At 38.6% G+C, this 24,377-nt stretch overlaps 2 protein-coding genes across 2 annotated transcripts; both read right to left on the bottom strand.

Annotated features, from left to right (window-relative positions):
- Positions 1 to 17,718: 17,718 nt before the first annotated feature.
- On the bottom strand, positions 17,719 to 20,377 carry prph2a (peripherin 2a (retinal degeneration, slow)). Its single transcript, XM_027140650.2, has 3 exons — positions 19,797 to 20,377; positions 18,938 to 19,184; positions 17,719 to 18,678 (listed from the first exon to the last, which is right to left on the bottom strand). Exons 1-3 carry the CDS (start codon positions 20,375 to 20,377, stop codon positions 18,469 to 18,471), a joined length of 1,038 nt encoding a protein of 345 aa, XP_026996451.2. The 3' UTR covers positions 17,719 to 18,468.
- A 1,431-nt stretch (positions 20,378 to 21,808) lies between these two features.
- On the bottom strand, positions 21,809 to 23,036 carry tbcc (tubulin folding cofactor C). The gene has a single exon (XM_027140617.2). It carries the CDS (start codon positions 22,980 to 22,982, stop codon positions 21,966 to 21,968), a length of 1,017 nt encoding a protein of 338 aa, XP_026996418.1. The 5' UTR covers positions 22,983 to 23,036; the 3' UTR covers positions 21,809 to 21,965.
- Positions 23,037 to 24,377: the final 1,341 nt, after the last annotated feature.

Here is a 24,377-nt window from a genome sequence, read left to right as displayed (position 1 = left end):
TTTCAGCGAAAGGGAATTCGAAGAAGACAAGTGACTCTAAAACAACTAACATAAAGCTTCGATAAACATAGTAAACTCTCTTGAATTCCCCACTTTCTGTGTATTCCTTTTGTATCTCATACGGTCGCAGTTTCACAGGGAAAAGTGCAAGAGTTTAAGACTTGCTTCAAGCTGGTTTTAAAAGCATTCAAGCAACTCACTGGCTATTTGATTAGATTCAGCTTTCACATCAGTGCATTTTGAATGTATACAGTTCAGTACTTTTGAGTTCCTAGCCACCAGTGGAAAGGAACCACCATGAGTGCACCGGTAACTGGATGTTATACATTATGTTTTTTGCAGATAACTGACTGTCACACTGTTACATCACGTGACTGCCACATAGACCTTCTCCTCACTGTTGTTTCAAAGTTGGAAGAACACAGTTGTCTAGAATGTTTTTGTACATGATAGCATTTCATATTTCCCTCGCTGAATTTAAGGGGCCAGTCCTGATCTATTATTACATTGCACCTGTGCACAAAGACAGAACCGTGACTTGCTTTGTCAGGGTTGAACTGGAAGAATTCAAGTCGCTGCAGAGAGTCCTCGCTTCAAACCCATTGAACACTTTTGGGATGAACTTGATTGACAGAGTAATGTACATAGAATCTAAAAAGCATACTCAGAAGTATAAAACCTCATATATATTATAATACCCTACATAGTATAATAGCCTGCTATATATATTATAATCCTCTCCAGGTAAGAGGTAGGTATACAGCAATACTCTTCTGGGACAGAGATGGTGAAATGAACTTCCCCTAGATGTCCAGACAGCTGAGTCACTGGCATCTTCAAACGACAGGTGAAGACCTACCTCTTCCTGAAACACCTGAACTAGAACTTTTCCTTGTTTGTTATATTCATTCATTTTCTACCGCTTATCTGAACCTCTCGGGTCACCCCCGAGGCACGGGGAGAACATGCAAACTCCACACACACAAGGCGGAGGCAGGGATCGAACCCCCAACCCTGGAGGTGTGAGGCAAACATGCTAACCACTAAGCCACCATGCCCCCCTTGTTTGTTATCTGTGTATATAAAAAAAAACTCAACAGTTTTAGGTTGATGGTATGCTAAGGCTGTAACCTAGTGAACCAGTGTTAATGTATTCATCGATAGAGACCTACGTTGCTAAGAATGGTCCACGCAAATAATATCATGTCAGCAGTGGTCTTACACTAGCTGGGGTAAAGAGGTGCTACCAAGCTGTGGCATACCATAATTGTATTTCCATTACAGGTGTGTCTGAGCAATTCATCTTGATAAAGATAGGCAAGGTGGCCTCTAAGTGTAAATTTTAATTTACAGGCAACTACTACAGTTGTGGTACAGGCCCAAAAGAAACCAAAGTGATTTCTCAATGTTTGTATTATTTGTCCAATCATGATCTCCTCTCTCTCTCTCTGTCATGCAGACACACAAGTGAGGGAATCGGTTGGGTGTTAATTTGCTGGGCCGTGGAAATGAAAACAGGGATAGTGTTAGACTTGCTGGCTGGGCATCAGAGGATCGGAATGCAGGCTGTTTAACACTAAAGTTAGACAATCCCTTGAGCCCCCACCAACAACACGGCCCAACCGCTAAATAAATAGAGAAGTAATTAAGAGAGCACTGAGAAGTAAGGCTGTGTTTCATTACTGCTGCTCCTCCTGAGGAAGCAAGAGACAAGCTATTACATAGAGATTATTGTAAGTACAACAATATCGGTCTTAAATAATGCCATAGAAATCCAGAACTCTTTAATAAAACGATATTTGTTTAACAGACCTCACGCTGACACGGATAATCACTTGAAATGGTACAAATGTAGAGCAATATCTGACTCACTGCGCTGTTATTGCTTTTCATTGGCTTCACAGTCTGCAATTACTATAAGCTGACAGACTGAAGTGACAGCAATTAGTGAATGAATAGATCTACATCCTTCTGTCCATTCCTTCTGTCCATTCCTTTCCTAGTTCCTAATACAGTCTGAAAAAAATCTGAAGCGTTATGATTAAGGTCATGTCAGTAATGGAAGACACACTTTCTATCAGTATGATATCTAAATACTCTTATGCAATACGTTCACTACATTGTAAATATATCATTAATGCATGAATGAACTCCATCCAGGGTGTATCCTGCCTTGATGCCCGATGACGCCTGAGATAGGCACAGGCTCCCCGTGACCCGAGAAGTTCGGATAAGCGATAGAAAATGAATGACTGAATGAATGATTTTCTTAAATAATAGCGGTCATTTCTCTAGTGTTTCAGTGGGTACGATCAAAAGTTGGGCAGAGCCCTTAATACTTTTTTCTTGGCCTGTACTTTCTCAAAAAATATGCTGCCATGGAAAGAAAGTGTCTGCAACATGAACATGCATTTTAAAAAAGCTTGTGAAAATAATTCATGCAGAATATCCATCTAAAGAAATTAGTTTTAATTGCAGGAATCTTGAAGATAAATAGGGATAGTCAGGTGGAACCCTCAGCATGTTTATTTCTCACATGAGGCGCTGAAACAGATGGCAACACTGTTAGACAAACTGTAAGAAACATTCCCACCTGTATCCAAGTGCGTAATTACTTTGCTTTTAAAGACATTAGTGCATTAGAGAGAGAGAGAGAGAGAGAGAGAGAGAGCGAGAGAGAGGGAGAGAGAGAGAGAGAGAGTGTGTGAGAGAGAGAGTGTGTGTAGGAGTGTGTACAGTATATTTGAGCATGCAGTTTTTCTCAAATGTTTAACATAAAGCCTAGATCTGGTCAGAGGTCAGGGTCAGTGCTCCGTACTAAACTGGCTGGTTCAATAAAGAACGTCATGATAATATTTAATATTACATACACTAGAAATGACACATGCCTTCGAAAATTATACATGTGGTAGAGTAATTTGTGGACAATATGTAAATGGAAAGAACAAAAAAAAAAAGCCTCTGCCTTGTTCTAACTGTTGTAGATACAGCTGGACGTCACCTGTTACTGGGTAAAACTCTGGGTGGCCTTCTCTAAAGGCAATTTTAAACTAGGAGACAATTCGTCCTGCTCAAACATAAATATCATTACTTATTTAAGAAACGGAATGAACAAAATAATTTGTTATTCATCGGTCATTTTTCACTATTAGTTTTTAGGACTTTTACATGTGTGGATAAATATTATCTCTATAACAATTCATTGTTTTTGTCAAGCTGCTGAGAATTCCTTTTCTTTTCTTTCTTTTTTTTTTTTTAAAGAATATTTAAAACCTTCTCATATTGTCTTATTATTAGCCAGCAATGACAAGGGTTTGTAACATTTTGTACCAACAGTCAATGACATGCAATTCCATAACACCACCAAAAAGCCTGTTTTTTACTAGACAGATATAAAATATTTAATATATATTATGTTGAATTTGGAAGCAGCGCTATGGCACACTGGGGATTTTTGCTATCCCACAGTCTATGTGTGGAGTCTTACAAGTTCTTCTGTGTATGTGTGGGTTCCCTCTGGGTTTTTTTGGTTTGGACTGGCTTTTCATTCACAGTGATTTCCTTGTACCCAGAGTTCTTAGTATAAACTCCAGATCCACTGCAAATTAATGAATTAATTATCCACTTTGTGTACTCAGAAGCAACAGCCCTTTCCAGAAATACGTGAACACGGAAGACCTCTTTAAATCTGCAGTCATTTTTACAGATCTAGTGATGTACAGTAAGTACATAATTTATATGTGTACTGTCTGGCTCAGAGCATTATCATCAAGATGAGTTTAGGATAATTATTTTGTGCTTTTTTTGATGGATTAAATTAAACAATTATTTTTAATAAGATATTGAAACCGATCTGTTATTTTAATTCTGAAATTTAAGAAATAGCGTTTACATATAAGTTGAACCATAGCATAACAGCATTGGGGGCACGGTGGCTTAGTGGTTAGCACGTTTGCCTCACACCTACAGGGTTTGGGGTTCGATTCCCACCTCCGTCTTGTGTGTGGAGTTTGCATGTTCTCTCCGTGCCTCGGGGGTTTCCTTCGGGTACTCCGGTTTCCTCCCCCGGTCCAAAGACATGCATGGTAGGTTGATTGGCATCTCTGGAAAATTGTCAGTAGTGTGTGAGTGTGTGAGTGAATGAGAGTGTGTGTGCCCTGTGATGGGTTGGCACTCCGTCCAGGGTGTATCCTGCCTCGATGCCCGATGACGCCTGAGATAGGCACAGGCTCCCCGTGACCCGAGAATAGTAATACTCTATTACACATCATTTGGTGCCAATGCTGTTATTCATTCATTCCAAGTAAAGTATTTCTCTTATTGTGATGAAATACCCTCTACACTTCGCTGACCTATTTTAGCTTTTCTACCTCATATTCTTTCTTCCTCCTCTCTTTCTCACTCCATGAAGGCTCATTGGTATTCACTAATAAAGACCATAGAGACATAATGCAGGAGTCAAAGCCTTGTTACAGAAATAGATTTATTACTAATCCATTATGCATAGTGGGTAATGTAACATATCAGATGCACTGGCTCGCAGCAGGAGTGGAGAATTTAAGTGCACTGAACATTAGGCTGAGAGGCAGTGGGAGCGGAGACGGACCCACAGGCCTCTCAACATACCACCCTGGAATAGACTCATAATCATGCCCTGCAACTGTAAGTCCACACAGACCATTTCCCTTTCTATTTTTTTTGACTCTGACAAAATGAAAAAGGTCAAGAAAAGCTCTAGTGCCCCAAAGTGATTCCTAAAACGAACAAGTTCATTAAATGCTAAGAGGTTAGAATGGACATTTATAGTGTATGAAAAGGATTCAGCATGCATACTGGTACAAATGAAAAAAAAAACCCACATGCTTCCACTTGCTGTTACCATTATTGTGTTATATTACACTTACGTTCATCTGGAATAATGCTGGACTATGCATGACATATGCATACACTTCTACATTTTATTAACATACAGTAGCAGTGGATAAATTGATTGAAAGAATTCGGTGGCCATAACTCTCTTAAAGCAGTCATTTAATGATGACCATTTAAATTAAAGATGATTCATTGTAAACTTTTATCTCCAGGAGTTAAATCTCAGATGTCTCTAAGCATTTTGAATTCTATGAGGCATTTATGTGCTTGTGCCAAGTTTTTGGTTTAATTGTTTGTCTAAACAGCTCTAAACTCTTTTGAATGTATATGAAGTCTCTTGTCTCATTCTTATTTACATTGGGATTTAAGTAGCTGTGATGCGGAGTGTTGCCAATGTCACAACAATTACTGGTGATATATTAGTCATGGGGAAGTTCATTATATTCTAATGGCCACTGGGAAGGAGAGGATAAGGGTTCTATACTTAGCTGTTTGTAAACCTTCCCCCAAATGTAGCACCTCACCTCTGCTTCATGTCACACATGCCTCAAGGTCTCAGTGCCCTTGTCACAAATCCAAATGAGAGACAGACGGCTGTTAACAGGGGGCTGGGAAAGTGTGACAACACACAACAATGTCCGTCAGGGAGAGGACTCGAAGATTACTTGTTTTTTTCCACTTGATGATACAAACTGTTTAGATAGAATTAGAATCATCTGAAGCCTTTATTCTTTATACAGTATATTTGTGGGAGACCATTTATCAGAAGAAGCAAAATGATTTCAGTTTTAAAAAACAGAGTATAATATAATTATATATGCTTCTGATGCTAATTCACAAAAGGTCCTACAATAAAATACAGTGCATGGCTTACATACTGTATATGTCACAGTAAAGCGCATCAATCTGCATAACTTTGTACCATCGCTTGCTTATGCAAGAACTGCACAATTCTCACATAAAATTCTTTCCAGAAAATGATGATGAAATACTCAGTCAGATTCAAGTCGAGTACAAAAAAAAAGAAAGATAAAAGATAGATATTGTTTTTGAGTGTGTGTCAGATTTTAAACTTTATGTTTTAGAATGATATATAACTAATGTGCTTTTTTTTTTACCCAAAGCGAGAAGATATTATAGCATTTCCAACATGTCGGAGAGGCTGATTCATTCATTCTGTCATAGATAATCCAGTGGTGTAGGTGTGGCACTGTGGATTTGGTTGTATCATTGTTGGCAGGCAACATGATCATGAAAATCTAAATTCCACTACAATGAAACGAACAGAGATTTTATGAAGGGGAGTTTTAAAAGTTTCTAATGGTAATTTTACTGTATAGTGTTGTTCAGCATAGAATTCTGAGTAATGGTTTTTCCATTTATTGTAAACACATCAGATCTCCTCTTTCTTCCTGTCACGATGAATTGAATATTTCAATCTTATATCAGTGGGATTCAGCAATGAATGAAAAGATTTATTTCCACATCACATACTTTGAGATAAAGGATTCTTCTTAAATAAATCATAACCATTGAGATTCGTTTTTAATCATTTCAAGCTATACAGTTCGCACTATATCTGTGATTATCTACTTATTACATTAATGGGTTTAAGTACAATTCGTTATAGAAATGTACTATTAGGAATTATTGTGTTTTCGTCTGTAAAATTGTGGTATAGTTTGGTGTTTTTTGGTATGCTGTGATGTCTCCCGGGTTATCTGCTTTGAAACAGAGTCTGAACATATGGCCATTCTCAGAATCACAAAACTAATCTAAGGCTCAGTGCAATTTTTGGCACGAGCGTCGTCTCTACAGAAGGGTGTTACACATTACACACGCTCGGTGAAGGAAATATCTCTAGGTTCCAATACGTAATGACCATCTGTTAGAGTCAGATTCTCTCATGCTACAGTACACTGATCTCATGGACTTCCATGCGCAGTTAATACACTCCTTGACTATAGGCTTAATGGCATTCATTTCACTGCGCAACTGAAATTTAGCACGGAGAAGCAGAGTAATAAGAATCATTTGGAAAAATCAACAAACAAAATCAAAACATTTCAACTGTGAATTTATATCCAGATGAAAATGATATACTATAAAGAGTATTGTTTATTATACTCCTAAAATTAAAGATTCGTATTTATAGGTCTATGGTCAAAAGAAGGGGCTGATGCTATTGTATAGTAGAGGATTAATACTGTCATAAACATTTGAGATACTGAGATCATGAGAGGAAAATACACAGCATATGCATGTAAGTGAATTAATTAAAGCATAGAGGTTCGTATCTTCATTTATCATGTTCACTTTTATGCATATAAAGGAGCCCTGTACCTACTGGCATATTCATTGGTTACACTGTGGTTGATGATGTAAAAATGTTTAGTAGTATCATAAATGTAGTAGACTGTTAGTGTGGATTGGATAAACTAAGTGAATGTTTGTGTGTGTGTGTGTGTGTGTGTGTGTGTGTGTGTGTGTGTGTGTGTGTGTGTGTGTGTGTGTGTGTGTGTGTGTGTGTGTGTGTGTGTGTGTCCGTCCTGCTATGGGCTGATGTCCCATCCTGGGTGTCTTATTCCCAGTGATCCAGAGTGGGCTCCAGATCCACCTGGATGTAGCAGATGAAGATATTGACATAAAAGCCCTTATTTTAAAACTCTCTTTTAAAACATCTCTCCAATTGTTAACATTTGTACATTTCGACACTAATTGTTGATGAATTGCTCATGATTGTTCAAGGAGGAAGAAAGACAATGAATGATAAAAATAACGCAGACACAAACAACCCTGACTTAACCTTCAACTATTAGAAGATACGATTCAAAAGGCGTAATTCAATTGGTATGATGGATTTATTTGTCTGACTTCAATCTGAAACAAAAGATATAGGATTTTGTCCATTAAACTAGACATTGTAAAAAATGGTGATAAAGGAATGACAAAATATGAACCTTACAAAACTGATTTTATAGGTTTTACTTTTTTTTCTTTTTTAAATTCCCCATAATGTCATTCTATATAGAAACATTTCTATGTGTATAGCATTTGAAGTTTGAAGTGATGGGTTCTTTTTTATATAGCGAGTGTCACAACTCACAAAAGTATTTTCTGCTGAATACTGTGCACCTGCGCTCAGTTTTATTAGGAAAACCGACACACTTATTTTCTGTGGATATGTATAAATAAATAAACAAACAAACAAACAAACAAACAAACAAATAAATAAATGCTTATCGGTTATAGTTTTGTGTATTACTGCATGAATATCTGTAGTTTTTTGTAACATGTAGGAGATTCTTTAAACACGACTTCAGTATTTGATCGTGAACATTTTAGTATGTCATTTCCATGTCATGTTGCAGTATAGAGGAAACCCATTCAGGTTTCTATCCATATGATGACTGTGTCTTTTAACTTTCGTACTCATACGTTCATCGATTCTGCATTTGTAATTTAATGACATCAGAAACTAATGCATTTAACATTGATGCATAATAGGCATTATTCTATACTCTGTAAGACTATCCTGTAAAACACTGTTCTTCTCATTATATACATGCCCGTGCTTCTGTATGAATATTTGTTCACACAGTCCGTTGCCCAGTCCAACTGTGTCTTACTGAGTACTTCTTTTGTGTCACCCAGAGACAAATATGCAACAATGTGAATATTCATTATGGTTGCTGTCCTCCCCCAGAACAAGCTTTGCAGCACGCAGTCCTGGTATACGAACAATTGATCCAAGTGTGCATTGACCAGCTATGGACAACGGCAGTCTTATGTGCCTGCATGGTGTATGGGCGTACAGGCGCTGTAAGGGTGGCGGTATAGTTCGTCACTACCAGCTGGTATGGCGGGTATCTCTGGGTGGAGGAGGGCCATTGTTCTTACACTGTCCAAACAATGGCACATTTGAGAAGGACACACTGTCTCCGAGAGACAAGACATGCTCTGACTACGGTGAGGGAAGGTCAGAGACAGGGAAGGCATGTGATTTGAGCCTGCTGACCACAATAGCTGGCTGTTGATTGCTGTTTTGGCTTTCTGTCATCACTTTGCCTTGGTACGGTGCCAGTATTTGTGCCTACTTGGCTTGAACTCAAAAAGGTTGGGTCATCACACATAGGACAAAAACACACATACAGTCACATATAAAGCTGCACAAGCACTGTTGTGTCTCATACTAATAAGATTCAATGGAGATCTACAATAGAGTGGGAAGATCAATATTTCCCATTAACACTCTCTAGCTGCAGGTCTTCTGTTTTTATCTACATTTCCCCGTTGTTCACCCCACAGCACCACACTCTCTCAGGGATCGGAGGAACAATGCAGGAAACTCATTTCCAGATAAATATGTTGCATTTTTACACCTGAAATTGTCCATCATACACACATGCAGTGGAGATCTACAGATCTACAATCCTGCCACAGATCTACATACACCAGAAGCACCTTTTCAACACTTTGTAACTTATACATAAATATAAGTCAATTATGTCATGGGTCTCTCTGACAAAATACATCATTCCTTGCCGGTCACAACAGACATTTGTAGATGTCGCCCTTCTGCCATCCAGCAATTCTCTCTTTCTCAATCCATTGAACACAAACAGAAATTGTTTTCTTGGCAACTTGAGTTACGAGGGTAGAGAAATAGGACATATAACCTGCCAGTGGGATTGATTGAAGGAGGTGTGACTCTGGACTGTGTGTGTGTGTGTGTGTGTGTGTGTGTGTGTGTGTGTGTGTGTGTGTGTGTGTGTGTGTGTGTGTGTGTGTGTGTGTGTGTGTGTGTGTGTGCTTGCTTAACTAGACTCAGGTAATAGTTTTTTTTCTTCCCAGATAACAAATTTCACTGGCATTCACACAAAGCCTTCCTCCATGAAGGAAACATTACAGGTATTACAGGTTGAATATTTTACCTCCCTACCTCAGGTTCTTCACAACTTCCATCAATCAAAACTAACTGAACATTTTATTTGAAGCGTCGAACATAGTGAAAACTGGAAAACTTGTATGAATAGATATGGAAAGATATGTAGTGATAATGAATTCTTCTATAGGAGGACAGAGCAATTTTGGCAAGAAGTAGACTGGATGGGGTCACCTCTGCTGTAGTAATGCTGTGATCTCCTGATTATTGCTAAGTAAGCAGTACTGCTCATGCAGACAGTCCTGCTGTAAATCATTTAATGAAGTATTCCCATGAAGTATCACTCTGGCTGTTTAATGCTGCCCTCTGAGTCGGATCCAGCACTCTAATCGGATCCATCGCTGCAGTTTTCCCCTCCAAAACACACATCTGCATCTTTAACCTGCCAGCATCTCTCTCTCTCTCTCTCTCTCTCTCTCTCTCTCTCTCTCTCTCTCTCTCTCTCTCTCTCTCTCTCTCTCTCTCTCTCTCTCTCTCTCTCTCTCTCTCTCTCTCTCTCTTCATACCAGCTGTATAATCTGCAAATGTGTGTAGGTAAGTAAGACACCTGGAGACATGTATGTATAAATATTTGATAAAATGTATTACTGTCTATCAAAGGAAAGTACATTTTTGTGTGTGTGTGTGTGTGTGTGTGTGTGTGTGTGTGTGTGTGTGTGTGTGTGTGTGTGTGTGTGTGTGTGTGTGTGTGTGTTATTTTTCCTTTCTTATTTGTGGCATCTCTGTTAAAAGTTAAAACCATGGGAACACTGCCCCCCTGAGGAATGTTAGATGATGCGCATGTTTGCTCACCTTGAAATGTCCATCCTGACATTGATGGAAACCTCCTGACACAAAGAGATCAAAGCCTGGTTTATTACTAAGCTTCATGCTTGCACACACACAATCTCTCTCTCTCTCTCTCTCTCTCTCTCTCTCTCTCTCTCTCTCTCTCTCTCTCTCTCTCTCTCTCTCTCTCTCTCTCTCTCTCTCACACACACACACACACACACACACACACACACACACACACACACACACACACACACACACACACACACACATTATAGATGAGATACATACTCTTTAGGCATTTCCCTACCTCTAATCTACTTATGTTTATGTATATATTACATAATTACATAATAGAACCCATAATAGATTACATAATTATTAAACTGGTCATGTACTCTAGCCAAGGGGGTCACAGTCCAGTGACTTCTGTGTCGGTACCAAGCCTGGATAAATAGAGAGGGTTGCGTCAGGAAGGGCATCTGGTGTAAAACATTGCCAAATTTAACCATGCGAATCGTCAGTACGAATTTCATACCGGATCGGTCGAGGCCCGGGTTTACAACGACTGCCATCGGCGCCGTTGACCTACAGGGCACCAGTGGAAATCAGGCTACTGTTGGTCGAAGAAGTAGAGGAATGAGGAGAGTGCACAAACAGTGAGAGAAGAGGAAAGGTAAGAGTGTAGGACTGAGAATAGGAACTCTGACTGTGAAGAGGGAGGTGTCTAAGGCCAAGCAGAAGGCATATGACGAGTTGTACAATAGCTTAGACACTAGAGAAGGAGAGAAGGACTTGTACAGGATTGCTAGACAGAGCGATCGAGATGGGAAGGATGTGCAGCAAGTTAGAATTATTAAGGATAGAGATGGAAGGGTGCTCACAAGTGAGGAGAGTGTACAGAGGAGATGGAAGGAATACTTTGTGGAGCTGATGAATGAGGAAAATTAGAGGGAAAAAAGAGTAGAAGGGGTAAACTCTGTGGAACAGAAAGTAAATAAGATTAGAAATGATGAAGTCCTGACGACATCCCGGTAGAGGTCTGGAAGTGTCTAGGAGAGGCAGCAGTGGAATTTTTAACTCGTTTGTTCAACAGGGTTTTAGGGAATGAGAGGATGCCTGAGGAATGGAGAAGGAGTGTGTTAGTGCCGATCTTTAAGAATAAGGGTGACGTGCAGAGTTGCAGCAACTATAGGGGGATAAAGTTGATGAGCCATAAAGTGAAGCTGTGGGAAAGAGTAGTGGAAGCTAGGTTAAGGAACGTGGTGGAAATTTGTGAGCAGAAGTATGGCTTCCTGACCAGAAAGAGAACAACAGATGCAATTTTTGCTCTGAGAATGTTGATGGAGAAGTATAAGGTTGGTCTGAGGGAGTTGCACTGTGTGTTTGTAGACTTAGAGAAAGCGTATGACAGGTTGCCAAGAGAAGAGCTGTGGTACTGTATGAGGAAGTCAGGAGTAGCAGAGAAGTATGTTAGAGTGGTGCAGGACATATATGAGAGGAGCAGGACAGTGGTGAGGTGTGCTGTAGGTCAGACAGAGGAGTTCAAAGTGGAGGTGGGACTGCATCAGGGATCGGCTCCTTCCTGTTGCTATAGTGATGGACCAGTTGTCAGAGGAGTTCAGACAGGAGTCTCCTTGGACGATGATGTTTGCAGATGACATTGTGATCTGTAGTGAGAGCAGGGAGCAGGTGGAGGAAAACCTTGAGAGGTGGAAGTTTGCGCTGGAGAGAAGAGGAATGAAAGTCAGTCATAGTAAGACTGAGCACGTGTGTGTGTGAATGAAAGGGAGGGAAGTGAGACAGTAAGGTTACAGGGTGAAGAGGTGAAGAAGGTACAGGAGTTTAAGTACTTGGGGTCAACAGTCCGGAGTTATGGAGAGAGTGGGAAAGAGGTAAAGAAGCGAGTGCAGGCAGGATGGAATGGGTGGAGAAAGGTGTCAGGAGTTCTGTATGATAGGAAAATATCAGCAAGGGGAAGGTGTACAGGCGAGTGATGAGACCGGCCATGCTGTATGGTTTAGAGACAGTGTCACTGAAGAAGAAACAGGAGTCAGAGCTAGAGGTAGCCGAGCTGAAGATGTTGAGGTTCTCTTTGGGAGTGACAAGTTTGGACAGGATTAGGAACGAGTACATCAGAGGGACAGCTCATGTTGAAAGTTTGGGGGACAAAGTTAGGGAGGCCAGATTAAGATGGTTTGGACATGTTCAGAGGAGGGAGAGTGAGTATATTGGTAGGAGAATGTTGGACATGGAGCTGCCAGGCAGGAGGCAAAGACGAAGGCCAAAGAGGAGGTATATGGATGTAATTAATGAGGATATGAAGCTAGTGAGTGCAAGTGTTGAGGATGCAGAAGATAGGGATAGGTGGGCGACTCCTGAAAGGAAAAGCCGAAAGAAGAAGAAGAAGAAGATTTCAGACCAATCATCATTTATTTCAACATTAAGCTTATTAATATTTAAGGTTTATACAACTAGATAAATAAAATGTTACATTATTTTTATATTATATTAGATCTTTCTGTACTAAAAGTCACATATAATAACATTCCTACAATCAATTATTTATGTCATCTTTGGTGATACTGAGGACAGAACTTTGCAGCTTTCCTCTGTGAGACTACAAGCTGTGCAAAGCAACCAGTGCAGTGCATACATGCTAATCACTAAGCCACCATGCCTCCTAGAAAAATATTAACACCATTAATTCAGATAGTGGAGTTCTGTCTTACATAAAATGGACTACAGTGACAGACCCAGAACGAAGGGAAGTAAAAAGTTAGGATGTCCAGTGTCCAGTCCAACTGTGTAATGCTTTATCCACTGCAGTCCTGAGGAAATCAGACAGGTCTGACTGGGTGAGAAGATCAGACAGATGAATGGTGACTTGTTCTGTTAGATCTCTGGCGATGAATGAGAGAAAAACGTACAAAGCAGCAAGAAACTTCTGAACACTCAGATAAACAAAGCTGAACACCTTCCACAGCTAAAGCCAAAACTCCTCTCTGAAGATTTGAGTACACTGATACTTCTTTGACATCAATGTCACACTCTCTGAGGTCTTCCTCATAGAAGATCAGGTTGCCTAACTGTTGAAAAGCAAGTTTTCCCATTGCAAGGATACTCTCTGATCTGCTGAGAATCCAAGTTACATTTCTGATGATACTTTTGTTCCCTGTGTTTCATCTGAAAGATAAAGAAATATGTGAAGATTTGAGTCTTGGGGATTTTTCCGTTCTCTACTTCTCTTACATTCTCTCTATAACATTGGCTGAAATTCAACAAAGGACTAAGGTGTGGCACATGATGTAGAGACTTCTGGAAACTTCAATGTGTGTGATGATTTTATCATCCAGGCTTGGATCTTCATCCTGAAGTATTCCTCCTCTGAGGATCATTGAACCCTCATACCTCTGTTACTTGGTTTACACGCAGGAGGGATCTGACCGGCCACTCCAGGCAAAGAGGTGATCCACAGGATAGCAGATGGAAGCAGATACGCTTTGATGAGGTTTGTCAAGAGCATATCCACTGAGGCCTGCTCTGCTCATCAGACAACATTTGAGTGTTTTGGAAATTTATATGAAATCGACACTCTTCAAGGCCATCAAAGATAAGCATTATTCTGTGGCTGTCAAAGTTTAATAACACCAGTGTTATAATTTCTGGAGGAAAAGTGATAGAAACGTTCTATCAGGCTGAGGTTTTTCAGCACCACTGCTTCACCAAATTCTGTTAACTGAAGGGAAGTGGAGTTTCCTTCAGTCCAGAACGATCTTCCTGCACATTGACTTTGAGCTACTAGTTTTTTCCAGTGCTGATGGACTTGACTTTAAAGAGGTCATTATATTTGATTGGCATCTCCTGTGACACTTTGCTCCTAAACATTGTCTCAATCTGTTTCAGTTCATGTTCTTTACTTATGTATTGTTCTAGTTATTGTTATTCCTGTTTTTGAGCCCTGCATAGCCTTTTGATTATTTTCCTGTCATGTCATGTTTTTCTGTCTATGACCTCTGGCCCCCTTTTTGACATTAAGTTTAAATTGTTTATTAAAATGTAAAAATCTGCAAATGGATCCTCACCAATACTCCGAGTTCCGAATTTTACAATAGCACAGCAGTTTGCCATCAATTACAAATTTGTATTTATTAAAGAATTACATATATATATATTATATACAAATTTGGACTCAAAAGCTTTTTACAGTACTTGTGTGATGTAGTTGACATCCAGCATGTTGTTGTAAATAGACAGTGGTCTGTGAGTAAAAACGCGTGTAATATGTACAATGCATTCAACAATGCATGTTTAGAAATACAAAGAATGCAAAAAAATGAACAGGTACTCCCTGAGCATCTACACCTTTAAGGTATCACTCTAATATTAAACTATTTATATGCCCAGGGTCTTACAGAGAGCCTCTGTACTTCTCTTTCTCCCAGTCCAAAAGCTGCAGCAGCTGATGAAGCGCAAGTAGAGACTAACAATGCGATGAGTAAGTGTGATCAGGTGGAAAACAGCTACACACCATGTCACTATACTGACCTCTCTATCAGTAGTACAGTCTGCATCTGTGGACAGATTTGGGAGTTCCATTGACTAATCAGTCTTCATGGACATACAGCTGGGTTCTGGGACGTCTGATCTGTTAACCATCATCATTAACTACACGTTATTAAAAACAATATTTAAAGTAAAGTGTTTTTTAAATATTTTTAAAAACAATTTTATAATTTTATGTAGTAGTAGTGACATGACATACGGCTAAGTACGGTGACCCATACTCAGAATTTGTTCTCTGCATTTAACCCATCCAAAGTGCACACACAGCAGTGAACACACACACACACACACACCGTGAACACACACGCGGAGCAGTGGGCAGCCATTTATGCTGCGGCGCCCGTGGAGCAGTTGGGGGGGTTCTGTGCCTTGCTCAAGGGCACCTCAGTCGTGGCCGGCCTGAGACTCGAACCCACAACCTTCAGGTTACAAGTCAGACTCTCTAACCATTAGGCCACGACTGCCCAGTATATTGTCATTGAATTGCCCATATGGCAGTATTTCACATAACCCATTAATAAATCCAGCCTAACATAAAAAGACAAACACACCTTGGTTGGGTGAAAAGGACAATTCACTTCTAATTCTAGAAATCTAGAATTAGTGTTCATAACTTCTAGCAAAATTACAGCAATATCAGGAAAACATGTGGTAACACATGTGGTACAAACATGTGGTAACACATGTGCCCCACTAGCATGACAAAAAGCTAGCTAGCATCTGCAGCTGGATCTAATATGATGCACTACAAAAATCCTAAACCTGTGTTTATTGGTAATAAATGTAATAGCTACTCACCTCTCATCATTCTTTAAATTTCCCTGTCCTTTGGGATGTCTTCTGAGTATTCATGTTTCCTCCACCAGTCTAATGACATCGTTGTAGGCTGATTTGCATCTCTAAATGGTCTGTAGTGAATAAATGTCCAGGGTGTCCCCTGCCTTATGTGCGAAGTCCCCTGGGACTAACTTTAAACTAGATGTTCTACACAATTTTGTGCTTACTAAATTTACGTGGCAGCAGGATGTGGAAAGCTGAGATATGGATATAATATACACATATGGATCAGATATCCACATACTTTTAATCTTATAGAATATATTCCTGGCTATTTACAATCTATATATAAAATGTTTTATATATTATATGCTCAATACATTTACTCATATAAACCAGGAAAAAAAAAACATACTGGATAAACCATATGTAGAGATTTTCTGCCACGATACTCCAACTATGACGCATAGTTCTGGTACAGCAGCTAATACTGTAGCTCTCCAGATCACTTCTCCAAATCAACTGGCAGCAGGCTAAGCTGTCTGCACTATAAAGCTGCTTACAGTTTTTATCAGCTTTACAGCAAAGTTGTCCTCCTTACAACTGTCCTCCTTCCTTTCCATGTGGGTTTCCTTCTCTTCATGTTGTCTACCTCACAACAATGTAATATACTGTCTATTATTAGCAAATTAGGTTTACATTTTAAAATAACACAGAAACACAGATGCACTGTACTACTGTATATGTGACAAATATACAGTACATACAGTATAAGTGAATGTTGCACAGGTTAATCATGATGGGATTCATTACGGGCTAAATGTGATCAGTTTTGACCAATTTTTGTCCTTTTTTTAAAATAATCATTTAAAAGGATAAACTCAAAATTTTTTTTACCAGGTTTCACCCATTCATCTGTATATTATTTTGTATATCACTTTCATTCAGTTCAAGAGCTAAGGTATATTACTGGTAGCTGTCAAATTAAAAAAAAAAAAAAGATATGTCAAAAAAACTTCACTTCACCCTATCAGCCTGGAGAATTAACTAAAAGAATAAGAACATCATAAACGCTATCCTATTTTACTACACGTCAACCTGATCATCATATGAATCAAGAAATTGCATGATTCACACACTAATCCAAACACTTAAGCAGACCTCATGCGGAGTTCTCAGAAATTTGTATCGCCTCTGTCTTAAAAGGGACAAATATAATCATAACACTCTTAATCCACTTATCCAGTTTGCTATAGTACATTTTATTTACAACAACTTGCAATACACATTAATACAGTCTTGTTTTTAAATTAAGATTTGTTTGCATTTATTTACTTGAAAAAGTAGAGACATAGAACTCTTATACTATTTACAATGAAATGAGTACATTTCTGATTAAGTCTTTAATGACTGCTCACAGAAAAAAAACATAAAAGTATATTTTAAAGCATGGGAACAAAACCGAATGAACTATACAATGTTCAGAGGTCTCAAGTGTTTATCTGCCATTTCTAAAGCATCCTGCTGAACTGCTTGTGTTACTCTGACACTTCTACACTTGTTTCTTATAACCACACTTGCAGGACAAGCCATTTCCATTCCTTTAATTTGCTCAGGGAAGAATATCGCATCACAGCACAAAGACGATTGATAAATGGAAGAGCAAGCATCACATTGAATGACATAAGATGATCTTAACTTTGAAATGTTTTCTAAGATACATTCTATAATTAAAATCTGTATTTATTGCATCTACAGGTATGTGTCAAAAAAGCAAGTACCTCGTGCCAAAAAGTAGACCTATTTAAACAATTTCTGTATTTTAATTCACTATGTTAGCACCACGGAAATATTTAACCGGCTAAACCTGACTATCTACAGTAGGTACGTTATTTAAAAGATATGAGAGAGACTTCTATGATCGGTTTTACCTGATTTGTATGTGCTGTTAAGCAAATGAGCCAAGTTCATTCTTCATGTTAAACCAGCATTGCTCACTACAGAACACAGACGCAAAGGATGATATGTGTAACTTATTTCTTGGAACGTTTTCTTCAAAATTACCTCACTAATTTGCAATACACTGCATTGCATTACTCTGATCAGGACATGATTTGGTTTATTTGCAGTGTGCTGTCTTTCTATACAAGGGACACAAAATATAAGTTAAAGTATAATGTATGTCATTTGTTCAGGTCATATTCGTATATATATTTGAAAATTCCAGTGTTTGTTTTGTGGTGTTTTGTATGTTAATTCATTAAGAATTGATACGGTTATGCTATCTGTTTTGCATTTTAAAGCCAGCTAATGCTTACTATGTTTGTAATGGATTATAGCTAATAATTGATGTCTTCAAAATATATAGTATGGAAAAAGTAAAACGTTTGAAAACCATTTGATTCCAGGTAAAATAGCATGGAGAGACATTTACTAATTATATTAAACCACATAAAATGGATCTTCATGCTGTATAATGCCAAATATGCAGTCTCTACTTTGGTAGGAACGGAGTAGTCAATGTTCCATAAGCACATTCAGCTCACTGTAGACACTGCCTGTACTTCCACCCCCTCTTGCACCTGATTGTTTTTTCCCATTGCCTTCATTTTTACTATGACATCTGTGAAGGTTTCCTTGAATGTTTTCTCCAGGATCCAACCCTCACTTTCACTTTCAGGGTCTTCTGGGTTGACCAGTGTGGATAGAGATGTGTTCACATACTGTAATCCTACCATCACAGCAACCTGAGACAGGGAAAAGTTCAAAAAAAAAAAAAGAAAGAAAGAAAAAGTAAAAAAAAAGTCCACCATAAAGTGAATCACAAGCAAAACCAGAAATTGGACAACATTAAAGAAAAGAAAATCGTGTGTGTTATTAGTGTTATACTGTTCAAGACCTAATCACTGATATGATTTTATCCTAAGTGTGCTGATAAATTTAAGGGCTACATTAACACCAATTATAGTGTATTATTTCAAAAAATTGTACATTTATAAACCATACCTCAAGAATTGTAACAAATAACACCAGTAGGCCAATAGTGTTCATCAGTCCTCCATAGTAAACAACTAAAGCTTCCCTACAGCCACGTGTCCAGATGTTCAGTTCTTCAGTATGGTGGTCATAACTATAGTGAGCAGAATTGTTGGTGATTTGATAGTGAATGCAGGGCCTTGGTGAGCTGGGATTACAGCAGCTGAAAGGGACTCCGTCCAACAAATATTGTCCATCAACATTGCTGCTGATTCGGCTACAGACAAGAGAACGATATTAGATGTATCACAGAACCGCTACAACAACGGAGATGTGTGTACTTTAAACTGTTTAAATAAACACATGAAAAGGGCATTTTCACTACATTAACTGTACATTAAAATTATTTTTTAAGGATTTGCTTGTATAATGAAATATCAAGTGTTACTATAACAAATCATGATTAAAACATTATAACAACTCTATAGCATCCTGATCTATTCCCAGCTAGTCAGCCTAGTCTTAAAGTGATTGAAACGGACACTAAGCTCTGAAAGACGTTCGAATGTGATTCAAGAAGATTATCACGTAAGTCTGATCTGGCACGCACACATCATTTGCACAAACTGACCTTACACTGTCAACTCACTACTGCAAAATTAACAGTGAAAACAATTTAAAAACAACTATATTATTGAAGATGACTGAAATATTACAACCTACGACATCAGCTAATGCTTACCAATATATCATACAATACAAAACACTTCAAATATAACTATAATTAATAAAACTGAGTTTCATTCACTTACTACACATAGCAAGAGTGCCATCCTGCTGCACTATTTACGCACGCTCCAATTTCATATACTTGATGACAAACACTCACTCTTTGACCTCTTTAGAGCTGAAATCCAAGTAGCGATTGCTAATCCACTGGATCTCAAACCAGTCTTTGTAGTTGTTGTTTCCACAACAATGAAACTCCATCTGCATTAAGTCCAGAGTTCTCTTCATGTAGCAGCGACCAGGTACATCTGAGTCCTTGTAGAATTTCATGCCATTCTGCAGGCCTTCTGCCAGGGTAAACTGTAGAGGGATGCGCATGGTGAAGCACAACAGTGCAGTGAACAAGAGGATAGCATTGAAGAGCAAACAGCAGATAAGGAATGGATTAATAAATCTCTTCCACGTTGTAAACTTGGAGGAATCCAATGAGTCATAGCAGATCTTGCCACCAAAGGCACTGATGCCGCAGGTTAACAGACCCATACAAATTAGCAGGTTGGGCACAAAGTGGCTTTCCTTGTAGTCCATTAGCTCACTTTTCTTCCGCAGTTCAATTTTGAAGAAAAGGCCCATGCTGAAGACAAGCACTCCAGCCATGATAGACACCCAATACATGAGCCATAGCATCTGGGCCAACTTTACCCTTTTTTTCAAATCAAACTTCACCTTCCAAAGAGCCATCTTTTGCTTCTAGGATCTGTAAAGAAAGAAAATGTCTACTTTTTTGTTCAACCCTACCTGTACACTACTTCGATGACCTCAGCAACGGTTTTAGATGGGAATTACTGTCTCAAACAAACTTTGATCTGTTTTAGATGTAAATCTCCAAACAGAAATTTGTAATCCACTCCAGTTATTTCCATGTCAGATTTCAGCTGGCATAATGCTGATCTTAAGTATTTTCCTTTTCACTCTACAAAGAGGTTTGATAAAATACTGTAGTCCGTCCTCCAGACTGAATGACCGATACCAATACAATTAAACCCAGAGTTATGTTACATCATTCTAAAGCACTAATAAGCGTTATCCTATTTACAGAAATCCTCTGCCAGCAGATCAGCCAATCAGTAAGCTGCTGTTGTAGTATCTGATTGGTTTGATTCATCATGTGGTCTCACAAGCAACACTCAAAAGTCACCAGAGGACCAGAACTTAAGAGGACTTGAGACCACACTATTTATGCTCTGAGATCTCATGTTCAATTTAGTAACAAGAATTTTTATATTAGTGTACAGGGTTGTTTAAAGATGAATTTTAAAGAAGTGACTTCTTTATTTAGTCACATTATGAATATGAAATAAGGAACTGTATGTAATGACTAGACAGCGCTGCTTGATGTGCCAAAAACATTACACGTTTTATCAAGATTTATTACACAATATGCAAGTGTTTTACATAATACGTGCATTATGTTAAAGATGTGAATATACAGTATATGTGATTCCATGTGGTCTCTAATAATGGTGTTACACCATCACAAAAGAAACAATACACTTACTGGTATCACTGGAGTTCAAATAGCACCGATACCACCCATTTTCAGATCTTCATGAGTTATCTGCATTATATGCAGTAAGGCTGAGGTCGGAATTTGGATTAAATGATACTGATCTTTTTTATTTATAAAGTGATTTAATTGAATTGGTCCTGGTTGGTTGAGAAATTATTCATGCAACTTTACTGTGTGGTGAGTGAAAACCAAATACCTCAAAGGTTATTTTAATAAAAAAAATATCTGAAATCACTCTCTACAATTCTAACACTGAATTCAAACCAACCAACACAGCTATAAAATAACAAAATATTCTTACATGAGGGAAATAAATGTAACATTGTACTACAGTGATCTCCATCATTAATGTACACTAATCGACATTATAAAACTTTCTAAGTTGAAAAGTTGAAAAACATTTCATATACAAACTTTCACCCTCCGGGAAGTTTGATTTTAGCAACAAGAAACCTGATTTGTTCTGCATCACCCACTGATAAACCTTATTAAAGACAACCAGTAGTAGGAACAGCTACTTGAAGATTTAAAGATGTGACTGGTGTGCATGTGTGAACATAGCTTAATATTAAAAAGGTGAATAAATAAAGACACAGTGCACATAACTTAGCCAAGTTTATTTTTACAAGGGGGTTTTAAGACATCTCATTAAGTAACGTATCTGTTAGAATGAGAATGGCAATCAGAATTTGGCTATATTATTATGATTGTTATTATTATTATATTATTTAAGCAAAGATTTAAAATATATATGCCAGATCATGCTGTTGGTTCTGCAGTATCCCAGCAAGATTTCCTCTCAGACTCGGGAATTACAGCCCAGTTAGGCGAAGGCGTTCCAGCAGCAAGCCAGTTGAAATCATCCACCTCCGACCAGTTGTTTCTTTTGGGGTCCAATCCAGACACTTTAAAATCATCATCCAGTTCATGATACGTCCAGTTAAAAGGAGCAAAAGAGATCCCTTGACAGTCCTCTATTATTGCTCTGCTTGTGACATGGAGGTATATTTGCGTCAACGTGGTGTTGTGGGTTCGCAGCTGCTGACAAGCCAGTACCAGAGTGGAGTCTTTACAATCATCAATGAAAACTGAACTGGACACAGGCCCACAGAGGATTTGGCAACCGCTCACATGTTTAATGTGCAGGGTACTCGGGGAGCCATAAAGTCTCACCTTGCAGTTGGTCAGGTGAGACAACAAGACATCCCTTTGCTGGATCTCTTCTGAGTGTTTGATTATTATTTCATTGTGGATGTTTGAGAAACAACACTGTTCAGCAGTGATCTCAGAGTCCACCACTGGATCTGTGTGTGGTTTTCCTTCAGTGCTGGACGCTGTGACTGATGGCTGCTGACTCGCCGCTGCAGTACGGGTCCTGAACGCGAACTTCTTTTTGGGCATTACCTCTGCTCTTTTCTCATCTATGGAGCTTTGCAAATTCTGGAGAGATTCTTGTGCCTGTCTCAGTTCGTACTGGGTGAGAAATACCGTGCTGTCGTTCAGGAATTTTCGGAGGTGTTGAATCTTGTTGGTCGCCTCCTCTAAAACCTTCTGATGGTCAGTTTGTGTGCAGCTTGATATCAAGCCCTGAACATCAGTCTCCTTGGCGCTAAAAGTAGCTCTGAAATAACCGATCTTTTCCTCCGTGACTGCCTGGCTCTCTTTGGCATGTTTGCGGCGCTCTAATTCTTCCAATCTCGCCTGATCACGGCGTAAAATGCTTTCAGGGATTTTTACAGCGTCATCTGTAAACAGATCCGTTGCCATTTCATCCATGTTGGTCGAAACAATTCTTCTGCTCAACCAGGAAGTAAATAACCCGGATCACACGTGTTCTGTTGAGCTGAACAGTGATTGGACAAAAAAAATCCCAACGCGCCTCTTAGCTACAATTTGATTGGTGGATTCATTCTAACGGCACTCACAATGAAAAAGGGAAGAACAGGGGACTGTAATGTCCTGTACGTTCTGTAATAAGTCATAATTTAAAAATATGTAGGAGTTTTTTTCTGACACAGCAGTCTCTAGAGTTTACACAGAAACAGTGTGAACGACTTATTGATAAGAAATGATAGGGGAAATGGTGAGATTGGTTTGAGCTGCCAAGGAAGTATATAGTAATTCATTAAATATTGACCGTGTTAATGTATAAGTGTGATGAACAGAAAAGCATTGCAGCATACACCAAACATGAAACCTTGTTGTGGACTGGCTAAAACAGCAGGAGACCCAAGGCACAAGGTTCCAAACTTGTTATCCAAGAATAGGAATCAGAATCTAGGAATACACACACACACACACACACACACACACACACACACACACACACACACACACACACACAAACACACACAAACACACACAAACACACACACCTGGTCTTTTTCCAGATTATTTTACTTGGCTGACAGGAGGGAAAACTGTTGTGTTCTTCTAATCTACCTGAAGCATTGATGTGTTGTGCATTCTGAGATGCTTATTTACTCACCATGGTTGTAGAGTCATTATATGATTTATTATCAACTTCCTGTGAGCCCTGTCCAGTCATTCAACACCGAATTCTCTCAACAATTTTCAGTTCAGCAGTTTATTAAATATTCAAACCACACAATTGGCTGATCGGATTACTGCATGAATGAACGGGTGCAGAAGTGTTCCTATTAAAAAGTCAATGTAATTTACCCAGAAGTATTTTCATCTGTCTTAGAATCTAAATTATTTGTCCATAAAGTCCTATCCTTACATGTTGGTTATGATTATTCTGGATCTTCTGTATTCAATTCTTTGTATTGTTGTGATGTAAAAGGTGATAAATATCTACAAATACTTTCGTCCCCGCTGTGCAGACTCCAATACACCCTTGTATTAAACAAAGGGAAAAAAGCCACACTTGTAAAATAAAAATGTTAGATTTATTGTAACAATAAAACAAGTCAAACACTAATTTCCTTGATACAGTTAATTTTATTAAATGTCTGTGAAAGAATTATACAACACTGTAATCATGTAAGACTATAAACATTGTAGGACAATAAATACAAAATAAAAAAATTATTTCACATTTAATTCCAAATGAAACCTGTATGTAATTGTGATCAATTGCTTTTATTTGTAATTACTATTATTGATAGCAAAGTACATTACATAAATACACTTCTAAATATCCTTCTA

Source organism: Tachysurus fulvidraco, chromosome 8 (genome assembly GCF_022655615.1).
Source record: "Tachysurus fulvidraco isolate hzauxx_2018 chromosome 8, HZAU_PFXX_2.0, whole genome shotgun sequence".
NCBI lineage: Eukaryota > Metazoa > Chordata > Actinopteri > Siluriformes > Bagridae > Tachysurus > Tachysurus fulvidraco.
The sequence above is the reverse complement of the archived record's forward strand: the minus strand, read 5'-3'. Positions and strand labels throughout refer to the sequence as shown.